This window comes from Pseudophryne corroboree, chromosome 1, assembly GCF_028390025.1.
Source record: "Pseudophryne corroboree isolate aPseCor3 chromosome 1, aPseCor3.hap2, whole genome shotgun sequence".
In the NCBI taxonomy this organism is placed as follows: domain Eukaryota; kingdom Metazoa; phylum Chordata; class Amphibia; order Anura; family Myobatrachidae; genus Pseudophryne; species Pseudophryne corroboree.
In genome coordinates this window covers 217,991,897-218,013,119 of record NC_086444.1, presented here as the reverse complement: position 1 = coordinate 218,013,119, position 21,223 = coordinate 217,991,897, and the positions used below count along the sequence as shown (strand labels likewise).

Sequence of the window (21,223 nt, the reverse complement as noted above, 5' to 3'; positions counted from 1 at the left end):
TCTATTTCTCCCCACTCCAAGTGCCCTCTGCTGTGTAACAAAGTGAAAGGAGGGTTGCAGCGGGACCCCTCCAGGCCATTCCAACAGGCTCGAGCCCTGATAAAGAGTATTTGCTCCTCTATCGATGCCACTACCCCTACTATTACATTCCCCTGGTGGCCCTTCATGCCCCAGTCCAAGACTGGGGTAGGGGTGAGTGTGAGTAACAATCACATTGTGCAGTCTCCTGGCAGGAAGGAGCAGCTAGATGGAAGGGCCACCTTAGGAAATCATTGTCCTAGGTTGTCATTCAGCTTTCAGATATTACCAATAAACAAGGCCAGGGGCGGATCCAGAAGAAAATTATAGGGGGGGCACCATGGAAGGGGCAAGTACATTTGCGTGCGGCTTCGGTGCATGTGAGGTGGCGCTTATTATACAATGCCCACAGTTGTAGCGCTCATTATGCAATGTCCACTGTACTGGTAGTGCCCCTTATATAGACCCCATAGTAGTGGTGCCCCTTATGCAATGCCCGTATTGCCCCCAGTAGTAATGTTGCCTGTAGTAATGCCCCCAGTCATTTAGCGCCCTAGTAGTTATGCCCCCAGTGGTAATGCCCCTGCAGTTATGGCCCCAGTAGTTTACCCCCCCCCTTTAGTTTAGCCTCCCAGTGGTAATGCCCCCAGTAGTTTGCCTGCTTGTAGTTTAGCCACCAGTAGTAATGCCCCCCTGTAGTTTGCCCCATTGTAGTTTAGCCCCTGTAGTTATGCCCCCCTTGTAGTTTAGCCCCCAGTAGTAATACCTCATGTAGTTTGGCCCCTGTAGTTATCCCCCAGTAGTTTGGCCCCTGTAGTTACGCCCCCAGTAGTTTAGCCCCCAAGTAGTAATGCCCCTGTAGTTAAGCCGCCAGTAGTAATGCCCCTGTAGTTATGCTGCCAGTAGTAATGCCCTCCTGTAGTATGCCCCCAGTAGTTGGCCCCCAGAAATAATGTCCCCCAGTAGTTTGCCCCAGTAGATGCCCCCCAGTAATAATCCCCCAGTAGTTTGCCCCAGTAGATGCACCCCAGTAATAATGTCCCCCAGTAGTTTGCCCCAGTAGATGCCCCCCAGTAATAATGTCCTCCAGTACTTTGCCCCCAGTAGTAATGCCCCCTAGGAGTTTGCCCCCAATAGATGACCCCCCAGTAGTAATGCCCCCAGTAGATATCCCCCAGTAATAATGTCCCCAGTAGATGGCCCCCAGTAAAAATGTCCCCCAGTAGCTGCCCCCAGTAGTAATGCCCCCAATATATGACCCCCCAGTAGTAATGCCCCCAGTAGATGCCCCCCAGTAATAATGCCCCCAGTAGTTTGCCCCCAGTAGTAATGCCCCCCAGTAGTAATGCCCCTTGTTGATGCCCCCCCAGTAGTAATGTCCCCCTGTAGTTTGCCCCCAGTAGATGCCCCCAGTGCACTAAGGAAGAAAAAAATTAAATCATACTTACCGAGCCCCGTTCCCGCTTCCAGACTGCTGCAGTCCTCCTCTTGGCGTCCGCTTCTCAGCACTATGAGCGAGACGTCATGACTGACGTCTCTCCCATAGCGCACGCCGCACAGTGACAGCGCCGGAAGCCGGAGCTCAGTACTGAGCTCCTGCCTCCGGCTGCCGCCGTGCAGGGAGACGGGCGCCCGCTGGTAACACAATCTCAGTGGGCGCCCGTCATCTCCCTGTGCGGTGCCGGCGGGGGACGGAGGCCACAAATGACAGGGGGGGCACGGGCCCGAGTGCCCCCCCCTGGATCCGCCACTGAACAAGGCTAAATATGATAAACTGTATGAGTTGGTTTTTGTTCTACATATTTTTCTTAAAGAGTCTCTTCTTGTATTATCATAAACTGACCTTACGTGGGTGAGCGTGGACATCTCTCTGGTCCTATAGCAGAAGAGATGTGCCTAAGCTCACCTATGACTAAGCGCTGCAGTGTCAAATAGAATAGGGCTCTACACAGCAGTTCTCTGCTGATCCCATCAATGATATCCTGTAGAGGGGACTACTGTGGACCAAAAAACCAGCCCTGAAATTAAATCAATAACCCTCAAATTTAACAAATAGACCTCCACCCCACTGGGTTGCTATCATAAATTGTGGTGCCTTGACCAGCCAAAATAGGCAGCAGCACCTCACCCCCTACAGGCGATATAGGCTGTTATGCGTGTCGTTCCTCCCCCTCAACAGCAGTGCGTGTGCAAAAGAGTTAGTAGTACCTGTCACTTGAGAAAATCTACAGCCACTTCCTGCCAGTTCTCTTCAGCCTCACCTCCTGTGTTTATGAAGCTCCAGCCCCCCTGTATCTCTCTAGCTCTAGTCAGCTAACCATTACACCATCTGTACCTTCTGTCTCTAGTGTCAGGCCTCTTTCTGTCTCTCTGGCCAGGCTCCCTTCTATCTCTCCAGCCAGCCCCCCTTCTGTGTGTCCAGCCAGCATCCCTGCTGTGTGTTCAGCTTAGCCCTCATCTGTCTCTCCATCCAGCCCCCCCTTCTATTTCCAACCAGCTCTGTGTCCAGCTTGCCACCCTTCTATATGTCCAGCCAGCCCCCCGTCTATGTGTCCAGCCAGCCCCCATTCTGTGTGTGTATCCAGCCAGGTCCGCTTCCATGCCACCAGTCAGACCCCCTTCTGTGTGTACAGTTTCACCTCACGTGTTTCTGAAGCTCCAGCCCCCCCCCCCCCCCCCTCACCCCCGCAGTGTCTCTCTAGCCAGCTAACCATTACACCATCAGTACCTTCTGTCTTTCCTGCCAGGCCTCTTTCTGTCTCTCCAGACAGGCCCTCTTCCATCTCTCTAGCCAGCCCCCCTTCTGTGTGTCTAGCCAGCATCCCTTCTGTGTGTACAGCTAAGCCCTCTGCTGTCTCTCCATCCAGCCCACTTCTCTCTGTTTCCATCCAGCCCACTTCTCTCTGTTTCCATCCAGCCCCACTTCTATGTGTATAGTCAACCCCCCTTCTGTGTGTCCAGCCTCACTTCCCATGTTTCTGAAGCTCCTGACCCCCCCCCCCCCCCCCGTGTCTCCTCCCTAGCTCCAGCCAGCTAACCATTACACCATCAGTACCTTCTGTCTGTCTTGCCAGGCCTCTTCCATCCAGCCCACTTCTCTCTGTTTCCATCCAGCCCACTTCTCTCTGTTTCCATCCAGCCCCCCTTTTGTGTCCAGCCAGCCCCATTCTGTGGTGTCCAGCCAGGCTCCCTTCTGTGCCACCAGCCAGCCCCCCCTTCTGTGTGTCCAGCCTCACTTCCGTGTTTCTGAAGCCCCAGACCCCTTCCCCCCCAGTGTCTCATTAGCTCCAGCCAGCTAACCATTACACCATCTGTACCTTCTGTCTCTCCTGCCAGGCCTCTTTCCTTCTCTCCAGACAGGCCCTCTTCTATCTCTCCAGCCAGCCCCCCCTTCTGTGTGTCTAGCCAGCATCCCTTCTGTGTGTACAGCTAAGCCCTCTTCTGTCTCTCCATCCAGCTCACTTCTCTCTATTTCCATCAATCCCCCCTTTTGTGTCCAGCATGCCCCATTCTGTGTGTCCAGCCAGGCTCCCTTCTGTGCCACCAGCCAGCCCCCCTTCTGTGTGTACAGCCTCACTTCCCATGTTTCTGAAGCTCCAGACACCCCACCCCCACCCCCACCCCCACCCCAGTATCTCTCTAGCTCCAGCCAGCCAACCATTACACCATCCGTACCATTTGTCTCTCCTACCAGGCCTCTTTCTGTCTCTCCAGGCAGGCCCTCTTCTGTGTGTCTAGCCAGCATCCCTTCTGTGTGTGTACAGCCTCACTTCTTGTGTTTCTGTAGCTAAAGACGACCACCCCCCCAGTATCTCTCTAGCTCCAGCCAGCTTACACTTACGCCATTTGTACCTTCTGTCTCTCCAGCCAGGCCCATTTCTGTCTCTCCAGCCAGCATCCATTCTGTGTGTCCAGCCAGCATCCCTTCTGTTTGTACAGCCAGCATCCCTTCTGTTTGTACATCTTACCACTTGTCTGACTCTCCATCCAGTGCCACTTCTCTCTATTTCCATCCAGCCCCCCTTCTATGTGTCCAACCAGCCCCCATTCTGTGTGCCCAGCCAGAACCCCTTCCGTGCCACCAGCCAGCCGCCATCTGTGTTTGTTATCAGACATTTTAAGATAAAGGAGGATAATAGATACTGCCTGTAGTGTCCTTCAGTTGGGTGTAGTATGGAATGCCGGCGGTCGGGCTCCTGGCGACCAGCATATCGGCGCCGGGAGCCCGACCGCCGGCTTACCGACAGTGTGGCGAGCGCAAATGAGCCCCTTGCGGGCTCGCTGCGCTCGCCACGCTGCGGGCACGGCGGCGCGCTACGCGCGCCACGCTATTTTATTCTCCCTCCAGGGGGGTCGTGGACCCCCACGAGGGTGAATAAGTATCGGTATGCTGGCTGTAGGGATCCCGGCGCCGGTATACTGTGCGCCGGGATCTTGACAGCCGGCATACTGAAGACCACCCCTTCAGTTTCCATTAGTGACACTACAAATAGGAGGTCTTCTGTGTGCAGGAAACTATTTCTCACCTTACCTTACATTTATTTGTGATAGATATACTGATATAAACCTTTCAGGAGTCTAAGTGTATTAATAAAATGGATCTTTCATTTTTGTGAATTTACAATTTAGTTTTATTGTCTCTTTAAGTGGTCATTTGCCAAATGAAAAAGTATCATGTTTCCAATTTGCTTTTGCCAGATATCATATGCAAACATTACATTTGACTTAACTTGTTGATTAGCAAAATGTAAATTTGCCTGTCAAGTCTAAAGAAATAGTGGAAATACAATTATCATAATATCATGTTATGAAACAAAACACCTGCCTACAATCCAGACAGGGATTTAATTTTAAATGAATAGAAGTTTATCCAGGTGACACAGTAGCATACAGTACTGTAGTTCAGCGAAGGGATAATTGCCTGCAGCAGAGAGAACATACCTCCTACCTCTTCTGTACTACATGTTCTGACTCCAATGGGGCGTCCCACGGTGCAGCTTTTCAAAATATTATATTATTTTTCGGAGTCTTTTCTTTGGTTATACATAGAATACTTAAATGTAATTTTAGTGGCTAGAGTGAGGCTGGGTACACACCTGACGACAGTGCAACCCAGCAATGTACATGGGGGGTAATTCTGAGTTGATCGCAGCAGGAATTTTGTTAGCAGTTGGGCAAAACCATGTGCACTGCAGGGGAGGCAGATATAACATGTGCAGAGAGAGTTAGATTTGGGTGTGGTGTGTTCAATCTACAATCTAAATTGCAGTGTAAAAATAAAGCAGCCAGTATTTACCCTGCACAGAAACAAAATAACCCACCCAAATCTAACTCTCTCTGCACATGTTATATCTCCCTCCCCTGCAGTGCACATGGTTTTGCCCAATTGCTAACAAAATTCCTGCTGCGATCAACTCAGAATTACCCCCATTGTACGACGCACAGCCGTACACACTGTACGACGGCGTAATGTATTGTTACATGCTGCATGTACAGTAACAATACCATGTTGGCCATGGAATTGTTCCATTGGACATGCAGCACATCCAATGGAAGGGTGCTACCACTCTATTCATCACCCAATCAGTGGGTGGATTTGAGGGTGCACTCTATACAATAGTAGTTGTGATCCAAATAAGATTGCAGCATCGCCCAATATATTGTATACTGTGTACCCAGCTTTACAGTACTTTACTTTCTGCAGCAGGGTACACATGTTTCCACAGGGAAACATTGTGGTGTATAGTGGATCTGGATACAGGTAAAGCTTTAGCTGTCCCAGGATGCATAGGAGCCTCCTCTATAACCCCGCCTCCAGGCACTGTGAGCTTAGTTTTGAGTTGGTGCCTGCAGCAGCAGGTCACTGAACAGGGGAGCTGCGCTGAGCAGCCCTGACAGCTTTTCATCTTGAAAGAAATTTGACTTTTGTAACTGGGCTGGCAGCACTGTAAGTCAGTGTGACATTCAGTGCTGCAGCTCCATCACCTCCCAAGCGGCACCGCACACTCCCGTTGGCCTGGGTAAGTATACCTGCGGCGGAGACGTCCCGACTTAGGCATGGTCGCAGACTGCTCTCCTGGATCACATGGCTGCTACGGGGAGGAGGTAAGAGGGTCTCCAAGGGGGGACCCGCCATTAAATAGTGATCCGTCCATGGTCTGGGGAGACGGACCGCAGCGCTGGTGTGGACACTGTCACTGGGCAGGGACTCCACTAGACCACCAGGGCATTCGGAGCACAGATCAGGTGTACTAACACCAGTTTGATAAGGTTCCATAGTACCTGGGGTGGAAGACCAGCATAGGGGAGGTGGCGCTTAACCTGTAGCCCCTCCCCCAGCTCAGGGCACCATCTCCTGCAGATTTCCCGCCCTGGAGCTGCCTCACTCTTCTTCACTCCCTCATAGAGACTCTGGGCGCCATCTTATAGCAGAGCAGGTCTTTGGGATTGCTGGGCAAAGTCTCCCATGTAAAGCCGCCTGTGTACAGCACTGTGTCTTTACATTCACTTGAGTATCCTACATGTCTTAGAGACAGCGTTAGTTGAGAAAAGGTTGCGGAAAACATTGCAGAGTATATTGGACGAGTATTCTGCTATATGCTCTGGTCTTAGGACCGCACTGTGATATATATATATATATATATATAAATATATATATATGTAGCGGTAGGGTTCGGCACTCAAAGCGGGTGTAAGTGAATACTTGCTGTGGTGCCGTCTGTGGATCTGTAGCAGGATCCCATGTAGCGAGAGGAAAACAGCAGCACTCTGCAGACTGTAAAGCTGATTAAAAGGTCTTTAATACGGTCCTACGCCGTTTCGGGGACTAGCCCCGTCGTCAGGGACAAGTGATATCACTTGTCCCTGACGACGGGGCTAGTCCCCGAAACGGCGTAGGACCGTATATATATAAGTCCAGTGCAGCATTTTTGTGATATAACTGCTGCTTTGCATATGACTGTGTGCCTGTATCTGCTGTGTGGTTTCACTTTCAGTGTTTCCAAGCTATAACTGTCACTATATTTGTACCCTGGGCTAGGTGCGTTTGGGTCAAACAATATGGTTGTACACAGAGTTTATCTATATACCTATATAAGTATATTTCTCCTGTGTTACAGTCACATTATACCCTGTCTTGTTCCACAGGTTATTGTATTTGTTTGGCTATATTATCGGACTGTGTAAGTCCAATTGTTTACATTGTGCAATGTCTAACAAAAAGGGCAGCAAATCTGCAGAAGCTCCTGCAACATGCAGAGCATGCTCTGCGGATTTATCAGAGGGGGAAATATTACATGATGGTCTCTGCACTGCTTGTCATGCACCTCCCAGTCAGTCCGCAGCCCCTGCATTTAGTCAGAAGCCACCGTGGTCAGCATTCACTACCCTGCAGGGTACTCTAGTAGAGCGCTTTGCTATGGGGCCGCCTGTGATATTACCTCCACAAATTGACCCTATGATTAACCCGCCTTGGGCGGAAAATTTGTCTAACCAACTGCAACAACTAAACCAGTCTCTGGTTAGACAGAAATCTACCTTGGGTCACTCCTGTGTATCTGGTCTGTCTCATCTGAAGAGGAGGGGAGCATACGGTCTTGTCTGACACTGAATCCTGTGTTACTGACGGGGAATATCCCATATTAATAGATGTCCCTGCCCTGGTGGTTGCTCTTAAGCATATCCTTCAATCACAGATGAGGAGGATCCCACTACTATGGCAAAGAAAACTGTTAAGTTTAAACAGCAGAAGGTGGTTAAAACTGTATTACCCCATTCTGATCATTTAGTGGACATCAGACGGGAACCCTGGTCTAAGCCAGGGAAGAAATTCCCTATTCCCAAACAGGCTTTGGGTCGCTACCCTCTCCCTGCAGAGATGTGTAACAGATGGAAGATTCCACCGCCGGTGGATTCTCGTGGCACCCTCCTAGTGGTATAATCCACTCTGCCTGTCACCTCACTGAGGGAGCCGACAGATAAGTATATTGAGGGATGCCTGAAATCTATATACTACCTTACAGGGGCTGTTTATAGACCCACTATAGCCTGTCCGTATTATTATTTAACATTAACTTTTGTAACAATGTCTCTCTTATTCATGCCATTCGTAGGAATACCTATATTATGTATGAAAAGATATTTTAAAAGTTAAATAATGTGTCACCCTACATTTATTTTGTGTTATAATCTCTTTTTATATGCTAGACATATACCTACATGGACATCATGTGGAATAAATCGGTCAATTAATTAATGGAGGAATAATTGGTTGAGAGGAGGATAAAAACCTCCCTTTCTTGAATCCAGCATACTGCTTCTGAGGAAGCCGCCCTATCCCTATGGCGGAGAAACGCGTAAAGCTAAGCTGGGATACCCCATTCTCGGACCACACCAAAGCGGTTTTTGTGAGACACCATTCCCAGTCTCCACCACAAAAGGACCAGAGCTATACAAAGGACTGGAGCTCCATAACACCCAGCGCCTCTCCATATCCGCACAAACCAAAGATTAAGAGGAGGGAGCTTGTCATGCACCTTCAGTGAGTCGCACCCTCCATCTCCTCCCGCTACCACTATATGGGACTGCTGTCAAAGACACCCAGCCAACGCTGCCCAGTCAGAGAACAACTGACTGACTGTCCTTTCAAAACGATCAAAGCGGTGAATTCATAAGAGGTGGTAGCACAGCGCTGACTCTCACATTTCATCCTTAGCTCCTTAATGAGTGAACTATTACAATCTATACGTGCAACAAACACTTTGGACATATCCATACTCCGGTCCCTATTACTTTAAGTGGAAAAGTCCTTCAATACCTTTCCTCCTCCATATACAATTATATTGTTTTAATGCTATTGTGTACATAATTGTTTTTAAGCAATTTATATTTGCTGTAATAAATTTATGACAACTTTTAGAAAAATCTATATGCGCCCTCTGAATTCTTACTAATTTGTAGTTATACAAGTTATGTTTGATCAATTAGTTCTTTGTAATTAATGGGACATTCCAGAGTGTCTACATGAGGGCTGCACAATACAGTGTTTTATACAAATTGAAACTAGGATGACACCTAAACAAATGATTTCTTTTTTTTTTATAAAAAATCATTATTGCTGTTCTCTATAGAAAATTATTCATATAAGATTTATAAATCTACTTTGTATTAGATGCGCCCGGCTATATTTTATTTTAGTGTCATCCAATCTGCCTATCACCCCTGTCACCTCATTGAGGGAGCCAACAGATAAGCGTATTGAGTAATGTTCATAGACCCACTATAGCTGCCTCTTGGGCTGCAAAGGGCATTGAGGCGTGGGTTCAGGCGTTAGAGGAAGAGCTGCCCGAGAATATCTCTATAACTGCCAGACAATACCTGTCTCATATTACCACCGCTTCTTATTACATTAAAGAAGCATCCTCTGAGGCGGGAGTATTGGCGGCCAAGGCGTCGGCTACGTCTGTCCTGGCGTGCCGCATACTGTGGTTGAGGTCGTGGAAAGTGGACGTGGACTCAAAGATGAGTCTTCCCCTTCACTGGGGACATTTTGTTTGGGGAAGACCTAAATAAAATTGTGTCTGAACTGGCAACTGCTAAAACAGCTTTTATCCCCACTGCTAATCCTTCTCAGAAGGCAAAAAGTACCACTTTTTGCTCTTTTCGGCCTCAAGGGAAAGCGAAAGGTCAATCATACCCTAGACAATCTCACATTTCCAAAGCCTCCAAGCCCAATGCAAAGCAGTCTTGGGCAGCCTGGTAGCCTGCTGCAAAACATGACAAGCCTGCTGCATGATGAGGCAGGCCTCCCCTTGGGGGACCCCAGGGAGTGATGCCGACTTCTACAGTTCACCCAGGTCTGGCTCACGACCACTTCAGACACTTGGGTACTGGAAGCTGTCTCTCATGGGTACGCTGTCTCATTCAAGAGATGTCCCCCTCACCAGTTCTGTACAACAGCTCTCCCGTCGGACCTGTTGAAAGCGCAGTCTCTCCAAACAGTTGTAAGTTCCCTCCTGAGTACAGCAGTGGTTGTGCCAGTTCCTCTGTCTCAGAGGGGAAGAGGTTACTACTCGACTCTGTTCCTGGTTCCAAAACCCAATGGGTCTTTCCAGCCTATACTGAACCTCAAGTCGTTAAACAAGTTTGTGAGAGTATCCAAGTTTCATATGGAAACACTGCGCTCAATAGTTCTGGCTATGGAACCCAGAGACTATATGGTATCCCTGGATATACAGGATATATCTGCATATTCCTATTGCCATCTCACATCAGCAGTTCCTGTGGTTTGCTATTGGCGACCTTCATTACCAATTCCAGGCTCTGCAATATGGGCTGGCTACAGCTCCTGGGATCTTCACCAAGGTCATGGCCGTTATGACGGCTCACCTCCGTCGCCAAGGAATCAGAATCCTCCCATATTTGGACAATCTCTTGATTCTGGCACGTTCACATGAAGTCCTCCTCAGTCATCTCCAACTGACGGTGACTTTCCTGCAAGCCCAAGGGTGGCTGATAAATTGGAAATAGTCCTCCCTGTTCCCAGCTCAGAACATGGTGCACCTAGGGGCTCTACTGGACAGTCACAGTCAGAGACTGTTCTTGGCCCTGAACAAGGTCCTGAAACTTCAGGACAGGATAAGACACTACATTCGACGCCCCAGAGTGTCAATACACTCGGAAATGCAAGTCATTGGCCTGATGGTGTCGTCCTTCAACATGGTAAAGTATGCTCAATTTCACTCTCGTTCTCTGCAATGGTTGATCCTCTCCAAGTGGGACGGCCTACCTCATCAGATCAAATACCAAATGGTCTCTTTGACTCCTGAGGTTCATCTGTCGCTGTCCTGGTGGCTCCAGGACCAGCAATTTAGCAGGGGCCGTCCCTTCTGGATCCCCAACTGGGTCCTACTGATAACAGACGCCAGTCTTCGGGGATGGGGAGCGGTGTTGGACCAACACTTGTTTCAGGGTCATTGGACCAAGGAAGAATCACTCATTATGATCAATATTCTGGAGCTGAGGGCGGTGTTCAATGCACTGTCTCTCACCCTGCCTCTGGTACAGAACAGGCCTGTTCAGGTACAATCAGACAACGCCACCACGGTGGCTTACATAAACCATCAGGGCGTCACTCGAAGCCGCATGGCAATGTTAGAGGTGTCCAAAATCCTATGTTGGGCGGAACGCCATCTACCAGCCATATCGACAGTGTTCATTCCAGGCATCCTGAACTTGGAAGCGGACTTCCTCAGTCTCAGGAATGGAGCCTTCATCCCGAAGTCTTCCAACTCAGACAGATGGGGTCTGCCAGACGTGGACCTCATGGCATCTCGACACAATCACAAGGTTCTGGTCTTCAGATCAAGGACCAGGGATCCTCAAGCAGTGTTCATGGATGCACTGGCAGTTCTGTGGAACTTTCGGCTGCCTTACATATTACCTCCTGTGTCACTCCTGCCCAGGGTACTGAGGAAGTTCAAGCAAGGAGGGGGAATGCTAATTCTAGTCGCTCCAGCGTGGCCCAGACGGCATTGGTTCTCAGACCTGCAGGGTCTGAGACCTCAAATGGCTCACTGCCAAGGTCCTGTTCTTGCTGGCTATTGCCTCTGCAAGAAGGGTCTCGGACTTAGGCGCTTTGTCCTGTTGTCCTCCCTTTCTGATTTTTCACCGTGACAGGGCGGTTCTCCGAACTTGGCCCGGCTACTTACCTAAGGTGGTGTCATCTTTTCACCTTAACCAAGAGATTGTGGTCCCGCCCTTCAATTCTTTGGACTTGTTGGCTAAAGAACGGTCTTTAGATGTGGTTAGGGTTCTCTGTGTCTTTATGAACAGGACTGCCTCTATTAGATGGTCTAATGCCCTATTTGTCCTGTTTGGATTCCACAAATGTGGCTGGCCTGTGAATAAGCAAACCTTGGCTAGATGGATTACAATGGTGATTGCACATGCTTACGAACAGGCTGGTCTTCCAGCTCCAGCTTTGATTAAGGCCCATTCTACCCGGTCTGTTGGACCTTCTTTGGCTTTGTATGGCATTAGCCACTGGTACCTTCTCCTGCCGTGAGATTGTGTTCTTATGTGACTAAAATCTGCCTTCTCTCTTGCCTGCTTCCTGCATTGGACTGGTTAACAAAACTGTGCTCACAGTGCCTGGAGGCAGGGTTATAGAGGAGGCCCCTATGCATCCTGGGACAGCTAAAACTTTACCTGTTGGTGCCTCTGGATCCATATCCACTCTACACCCCTGTGGAACCCTGTGTACTTTGCAGAAAGAGTGTTAACAATAGTAAGTCTACCATAACACTCCTTTTTTACTGTAGTCACCAAGAGTTGTGTTCTATTACATAGGGGGAGATGTATCAAACTTGGAGAGAGATAAAGTGGAGAAGTTGCCCATATGAACCAGTCAGTTTCCAAAGTTGGGTACACACCAAGCAATGGTGTGTCCCAGCGACGGGCATGCGCAATGTTTCTATATATGGCACTGCCGTACACACTGTACAATATATCATACATTGGCATGATACTGTATATCAGTACATCCCACAGTTAACTGCATGCCGTAGGGTTGGCCTATTTAACATGCAGAACATTACATGGGACAACCCTGCGGACGACGGTCGTGAATGTGTAATCAAAGGTACACACTATGTGATGTAGATGATATATCATTCCAATACACGCCAGAACGATATATTGTCCAGTATGTTGCGTAGTGTGTATCCAACCATTACTGTCATTTTACAGGCTGTACTAGAAAAATGAGAAAGGTTCAGTGGTTGCTATGGGACACCTCCACTTTATCTCTCTCCATGGTTTGGCACATCTCGCCAGTAGTCTTTTAGATGAGTTCACTCTAAGTTTAGATTATTCTTTGATATCCTGTCCTCTAAGCTGCTCCTTTTTTCCCTTGCTGATTGGTGTAACGGTTATCACTAATATGTCTCTGCAACCGATGCAGTTCCATAAACATAACTACTGATTCCTGAGCTTCCTGGAGGATTCTTTCTAGCTTTTGTAGTTTGGCATGGTTTTACTATTGGTAGAAGATGGGGAGGGAAATAGCAATTCATTATTTTCCTGAAAGACCGTCATAATTTTTTTTTCATGTTTTCCTTTAGTGTTCTTTTAATACTGACAATACTACTTTGTTTGCTTTGTAGAACCATGTGTGGGTTGATGTGACCATACACAATATCAGCCTTCCACCACTGGCTATCAAGAACCCTGAGTGTCTGGGCCTTCTACATCAACTAGACAGAAACAAAGATTTTTGGATCCAGCATTATTGCATCTTGAAAGATGGTTGCTTGTATTTTTACTCTAGTATTCGCTCAAATAGTGCTTTAGGTATTGTACTGTACTTATTATATCTAAAATATTAACAAGAATTTGTATTTTAATATTCAAAATATTGTTGGGGTCCCCTGATTTTTAATTATACAATTATGGTCAGGGCCAATGCTAGGGTGTTTTGCTCCCCCCTAAATTTGTGCCCTCCTTCAAAAGGTATAGTCCATGTCTCCCTATCTTTATAGAAGCCAATAGCTCTCTTCCCCCCCCCCCCCCCCCCCCCCCATTAGTGGATAAAGAGAAAATTCAGGTTCCCCTTTACCGAAGCTAGGGGAGACCCCTTAAATCTCCAATCCCTGGAAACAAAAGGCACTTTAAAAGTTCATTGTGCCAGTCGGCAAGATCCAAATGAATCTATTGCAGTGCAAAACTGTAATGGGGCTTGGGTCTTTAAACCCTCTCCAAAAAAGATTAGGGCCCTGCATCTTTCCTTCCCCTCAGAACCAAAAGGAAGTATGAGGAGTAAAAGAAATCTCCCTGCCCTCCTTGCAGATCCTCAGAGAAACCCCTTTAATCGTCAGCCCACCCTAGAGGCAAAAGGCCCATTAGAGAGCAAGTGTTTACAGGCCAAAGTTCCTCTCTGGGAACAGATTATTCAGCTCTCCCAAGAAGAAGCCCGTGGTGCATGGCTTCAAACACCCAGTGCAGTGCAAAAACTGTGTTGGGGCATGGGACTTTTGACCCTCTCCAAAAGGATAAGGTCCCCGTTATTCACCATCCCCTCAGAGTCAAAAGGCCCAATGAGGGGAAAAGATTATCTTCAGATCCCCCATTGCCGAAGCTCGGAGGGACCCCTTGCATCCCCGACACCCTGAGTCAAAAGGATCCTTCCATCTGCCTCACGGCTTATGGTTGCCCCTTTCTCCACAGAGTTGGCCGAAGCTTCCCCCTGGGGAACAGATTCTTTGGCTCTCCCCAAAAGGAAACATCCCCAGGAGACTAGGCCCGTAAATGTCTCACCAAAAATGTCTCACCTATGAAAATGTGACGCACTCACAAACAAACACAAAAAGGTGAGGTGAACGATGCAAAAAAGTGCAAACAATATAAAATAATAGAAAGAATTAATGAAATAAATAAATAAGCCCAAGCCAGAAGGCCTAGTAAAATAAAATAACATCCTTGCCCTAGCCAGAAGGCAAATGAAAAATAGTGCAATAGTGAAAAATAAAAGCTTAGTGCACAGTTCCTTACTAGTGCAAGTGTGGTCCTGCCTCTGTTGCCAGTACATTTTCAGGCAACCCTAGCTCAGGCAGCTCCAGGGGCACATAGCACATAGGGGTCTATTCAGACCTGGACGCAGCTGCGTGTTTGGATGCAGCAGCCGCATCCAGGAGGTCTGTGCATGCGCAGTGTCTATAGTGCACGACCCTTCACCATGCGGCTGCATCCCGGAAGGATGCAGCTGCAAGGTGATTGACAGCGGTACCTGTTGGGGGTGTTGATGCTGCATTTAGTGCGCATGATCTGGACAATGCAGGCGTGTTCAGACCGTTTTCGGGGGAGCTGCGTGATGTCACACGCAGACGCTCTGAGAAGGCAGGGGTAAGCCGCATGTGAGTAGATAGACGCAGATCTTGCTGCGGGAAGCAAGATCTGCGACCATCTCTGAATAACCCCCATCATTACATTCCATAATTTACAGCATAATTGCCTACTCTTCCGCATTCTGCAGGAGACTCCCTGAAATAGTGGCAATCTCCCCGACTCCCTGAATAGTCCAGCAATCTCTCATTGCACCTTACACCCATTATGTAGCTGTTACATTCTTGGGAGAAAAAAAATAAATCAGAAATATATACATTCAGATGGGATCATCAGTGCCATTTCCCTGCATTGGTTATAGGGCATGGTAATCCCTATAGCTACATGCATTTTAAATAAGGTTTTTGTGGCCACTTACAGTATATGGAACCTCTTGTAAAACACAATACACAAACAAATCCTGCAAAATATCACTTTCTTATCTTTAACAAGTAGATCTTACTAACTTTGGGGCTCATTTACATTTGGACGTAAGTCATTTTTATGACGCGCCTCTCACATGTAGCAGTACGCGCCCGCGCTGTTAGATGTTACTTTCACATCTCCCTGAAATGCTTTTTCAAAAGTAGGCAAGTGTGCTTTACAGTCATAATGGATTATAGGTAAAATCATTTGCATATATGAATATTTGCATGTTTGCACTATTTTGCTGCATATAGGAAGAATCAATGGGGGTAATTCCAAGTTGATCAAAGCAGGATTTTTGATAGCAATTGGGCAAAACCATGTGCACTGCAGGGGGGGGGGGGGCAGATATAACATTTGCAGAGAGAGTTAGATTTGGGTGGGTTATATTGTTTCTGTTCAGGGTAAATACTGGCTGCTTTATTTTTACAATGCAATTTAGATTGCATATTGAACACCCCCCACCCAAATCTAACTCTCTCTGCACATGTTATATCTGCCCCCCCTGCAGTGCACATGGTTTTGCCCACTTGCTAACAAAAATCCTGCTGCGATCAACTTGGAATTACCCCCAATAAATGGTGATTAGCAAATAGTAAGTATTAAGCTGCATACACATGGTGCAATTTTTCGTGTGATATGAACTATATAGTCCATATCGCACCGTGTGTATGCACTTGCGATGCCGATGTGCGGTCCTGTGGGATCGGCATTGCAAGAAAATATAGTGTGTGCAGGCGGGGGGCGATACTGTCTACATGCCTCCGGGCACAATGTAGTCAGTATCGGCTGTTAGCCTGCATCGGTGAGTGTGTATGCACCTTTCTAAAAGAATACAATTGGAACAATGGTACACTGAACCTTGAGGTCACAGAATAGTAGCACATTGACACTTCAAATACAAAAAGTCTGATCACCGTTGCTTGAGGTACACAAACATATTTCGGAAAAGGAGAAGGCATCCAGGTGATAACTGAAGACATTGTGAAAGCAGTGTCTTTGGGATCCCTGCCCACATTCATCACAGTAGGACCCTGATAACACACAGGAAAATACAGTGATATGATTACAGGTCTTCCCTGCATAAAATACATTTTTTGGCGTTACTGAAATCCAGATAATTTGTGACACGGGCAGCTCATGTGACTATGACATCAGTCTGTGATATTGCACGTTAATATAGGTATTGCCAGCTTCTGGTTGTAAAAAAATGTAATTATTAATTTTAAAGAATGAAAAGTTCACCCCTGTAATTGTTAAAACATAACATAGGGATAATTCAGATCTGATCGCTGAGCTGCTAAAATTCAGTGTGTGCGGTCTCTGCGCAGCCCAGGACTTACTCCTCCAGTGCGATCACATCAGGCTGATCGGGGCCGGAGCTGACGTCAGACACCCTCCCTGAAAACACTCCCAGTAAACGATCAGTTACCACCCACAAACGGCTTCCTCCTGTCAATCGCCTTGCGAATGCCCGTGCAAACGGATTTTTCTAACCATCCTGCCGCTGACCAGCGATGCCCTTTGTTGCTGTCCCACGCACGTGCGCATTGCGGTGCATACACATGCCCATTTAGTACCTGATCGTCCGCTGTGCGAAATTTTAAAGAAATACTAAGAAAGCATACGTGGACTATAGTTTTATGTCAATGTTTTCTTAACTTACAATATTTAAAAACATTTACTGTATGAACAATTCATTCTATTCTTTTGTTATTTTGTAAATCCTGTTTAAAGCACATGTATTGCTTTAGTATATAACGACACCAAACAGATCAGTGTGAGTCTATTTAAGATCATTGCACTTGAATAGGGTTATGGGTTGGGCTGGGACATACAATTCGGTTACACTGCAATATATTATTTAATGTTCCATTTATCTTATTTGCAGGCGGAATCTACTTGCAAGGATACACTGTCAGTGAACAGTTGCTGAACACTAGACGCTGCATAATTGAACTTAGGCCTCCATCTGAGGAATTTAAAACATTCTACCTGAGCGCAGGAAATGCAGCTGAAAACAAACGGTATACTTCCCATTTCTTATAAACTTACTGTATATTCAGGCTTAGTATGCAAATACAGATGGGTCCAGTGTCGGACTGGGGTATGAAGGGCCCACCGGGGGAATGCAGTGATAGGGGCCAATACTTAAGGGTGTGGCCAGCCTACAAAGGGGGTGTGACCAGCCTCCACAGAGGCTTGAAATACACAATAGTCAAGTGCAGTGTAATGCAACATATATACCATGTATAATACAAGTGCAGTCTGGAACCTGATCCCTAGAGGAAAGAGTGGGCACTCAGGCAGTGGGGCCTACCGGTGGTTTCCCTGGTACCCCTGTGGGCCAGTCCGACCCTGGATGGGTCCACGTTTATCTTGACCTTTAATAGGATTAACTGAGACTGGCCAGTCGGACTTAATCCCCTGCTGTATTGTTCTTTGTATTGTATTGCAGCTGAGAACAATAGATGAAGTGTTTATGCTAATAAATCATGTTGTGCCTAGGCGCAGAAAACTAGTCAAGATAACCGTGGACCCATCTGTATACACAAACAGCACCACGGGGCATATGTATCAAGCAGTGAAAAGAGTGGAGAAGTTGCCCATAGCAACCAATCAGCTTTGAGGTAACATTTATCAAGTACATTCTATAAACTGATACATACAAGTGAATTGGTTGCCATTGGCAACTTCTCCACTGGTCTACTTGGCCACTCTTTTTACTTCTTGGTACATCAACCCCTTATTGACTTACCATCAATCTGACAATTTAGTCTGAGTCATTTTTGTCCACTTTATGAACCCTTCTCAGAGAGATCCCAGATGGGAGGTCCAAGTGCACCTCCTGTAGCTGTGATTTGCATTATCTTCAATGCTGCAATCTAAGGCAGACCCCCACTTTAACAAAATTTCCAGGTGAATTGTGCACCCCGGGGGAGGTACGTTTCGAAGAAATGGGTGCAGTGTGTGCAGTATGGGTCCCCCTGTATGCACCACATACCCTGCACCCATTATAGATATGCCATTGGTCAGTTGGTTGCTCCTCATCCTCACCCGTTACCAGGTGGATGGATTGACACTGTGCATGGAGCCAGTGATGTCACCAGAGGCAATCATTAGTGGAGTATGGTCTCCTTCCCTATACATGGAGCCAGAGGCAATCATTGGTGGAGTATGGTCTCCTTCCCTGTACATGGAGCCAGAGGCAATCATTGGTGGAGTATGGTCTCCTTCCCTGTACATGGAGCCAGAGGCAATCATTGGTGGAGTATGGTCTCCTTCCCTGTACATGGAGCCAGAGGCAATCATTAGTGGAGTATGGTCTCCTTCCCTATACATGGAGCCAGAGGCAATCATTGGTGGAGTATGGTCTCCTTCCCTGTACATGGAGCCAGAGGCAATCATTGGTGGAGTATGGTCTCCTTCCCTGTACATGGAGCCAGAGGCAATCATTGGTGGAGTATGGTCTCCTTCCCTGTACATGGAGCCAGAGGCAATCATTGGTGGAGTATGGTCTCCTTCCCTGTACATGGAGCCAGAGGCAATCATTAGTGGAGTATGGTCTCCTTCCCTATACATGGAGCCAGAGGCAATCATTGGTGGAGTATGGTCTCCTTCCCTGTACATGGAGCCAGAGGCAATCATTGGTGGAGTATGGTCTCCTTCCCTGTACATGGAGCCAGAGGCAATCATTGGTGGAGTATGGTCTCCTTCCCTGTACATGGAGCCTGAGGCAATCATTGGTGGAGTATGGTCTCCTTCCCTGTACATGGAGCCAGAGGCAATCATTGGTGGAGTATGGTCTCCTTCCCTGTAGATGGAGCCACAGGCAATCATTGGTGGAGTGTGGTCTCCTTCCCTGTACATGGAGCCAGAGGCAATCATTGGTGGAGTATGGTCTCCTTCCCTGTACATGGAGCCAGAGGCAATCATTGGTGGAGTATGGTCTCCTTCCCTGTACATGGAGCCACAGGCAATCATTGGTGGAGTATGGTCTCCTTCCCTGTACATGGAGCCAGAGGCAATCATTGGTGGAGTATGGTCTCCTTCCCTGTACATCCATGGAGTTGTAGTGTGAGTGAAGGAGGGATTAAAATGTGTGTCGGGAAGAAAGGGGGGGGGGGTGAATCTGATGGTGAATATGCTTTATAGAAGGGGGTAGGGGTGGTACATATTTATACAACAGGGGGAGAGTTGGGAACATGGGGCACTGAGAAAACACAGGATTTCTAGATAGGGGTTTTCAAGCCACTCACCTGTGGGCATGACCAGTATGCATGGGGCGTGACTACCACCATCGTTACTGACGACAGCACAGTTCTTACCTGGGAAAATAACGTCCAAAAACTTTATTCTGTATCAGTAATGATCATTGTTATTTTACCAGTTGGATCACAACACTGAAGATGTCAATAAACAAGTGGTTACCATTGCATCAAGCCATCCAAGATTTTATGAGCCGACCATTGGAGGAAACCAGAATGTGATGACACTAAGCTGCTATGTATGATAATAACATTTAGAGCATCTGAAAGACTTGACTAAAATGTGCAACATACTGTGATGGAACAGCAAATGTATATTGTGTGCCACCAGATGCATATCCAAGGCCTGGCAGCTTCTGCTGGAGCACAGCTGCTGTGTGCACTGCAAGAATACAATGTGTAACCACATGATGAAGCAGAGCTACTGTGAATCAAGGACTTCATGGGTTTAGTCTGATAGGCTGCATAGACCCAAAATGTAAAAGTCTAAAAATAAACTTTTTGTTATGTCAAATGACCTTTAGCTGAAATAAAAGTGAAGTTTTTTTTTATGTGCACAAACATTTCATGGAATGTACTATAGATACTGTATAGAGACTTATATAAGTGTTTTATTAAAAAAAAAATATTAATAAAAAAAAAAAAAAAGAAAGTGCTCCTAGGAAGTATAATATAGTAAGTGTGAGAGTGTGAGAGGACTTTCCAGGTACAAAACCTGAGATGGCGCTATGTTTTCAACAAGAGTAAAATTTGTCACATGGTCATGAATATCATTATTGCAAGGCTGATTAAGATGAAGTGTACTCAGCCTGCCGTCGCAGATGAACATCGCAACTGATGGTCGCGATGTTCATCTGAGATGTGATTGCATCGCAAATGCAGGGAGTAGGTGGTATGCACCTCCTTCTGCATTTGCATTGCTAAGGACTGCAAATGCAAAGCTGCTGCCAGCAGCTTTGCATTTGCAATCCTTAATGAATCAGGCCCGAAGTCTGTTTGCAATATTTGATCCTCAGATGATTAGCACTGTGTTCTCATTACTAAAATTGTACAATGTTATCTGATTTTATTGAGTCAAGCAGCAAGGTCACCACTGAGCTGCAAATGGCATTTATGATGGGATCTGCAATGCTGTAATGCAATATGCTCATCAAAACGCATTGTGGCATACTGCAAGAACAGATTTTCAGACATACAGAAAGAAAGAGGAACCAACAGAAAGGCTGCTACAGTGACAGGGTGAGGCCCTCTCCTGGCTGTAGAACACCCCTTCTTAGGGATGGCCATTGACCATCGATTATTCAAAATTATCGATGGTCTATGACCGATGGTAACTACTGTTACCATCGATGGGGGAGAACCAGATGGTTTCCCACCATTGATGATAAAGAGCTATCAATGTTTTTTTATTTTTAGCTCCACCCACTTACACCCATGAAGCCATGCACCCGGGCCTGATTGGCAAATGGCTAGCTCAATACTAAATTAATGGTGACCATCAATGGTAAAAACCATTGATGGTTCCATTACCGAGTGTTTCCCATCATCAAAGTTATCCACCAATGGTACCATCTATGATAACCATCGATGAATAACCCACCGATGGCCATCCCTACCCCTTCTATAAGGAAGAC

At 47.0% G+C, this 21,223-nt stretch overlaps 1 protein-coding gene across 1 annotated transcript in view; it reads left to right on the top strand.

Moving 5' to 3' along the window:
- Window positions 1-20,109, top strand: part of LOC134909186 (uncharacterized) — a 109,846-nt gene extending 89,737 nt beyond the window's left edge. The window contains exons 10-12 of the mRNA XM_063915814.1: window positions 13,182-13,368; window positions 17,213-17,348; window positions 19,712-20,109. Coding sequence (XP_063771884.1) covers window positions 13,182-13,368; window positions 17,213-17,348; window positions 19,712-19,811 — 423 coding nt within the window. The 3' untranslated portion in view covers window positions 19,812-20,109. The remainder of the gene's footprint in view (window positions 1-13,181; window positions 13,369-17,212; window positions 17,349-19,711) is intronic.
- The last annotated feature ends 1,114 nt before the right edge of the window (window positions 20,110-21,223 follow it).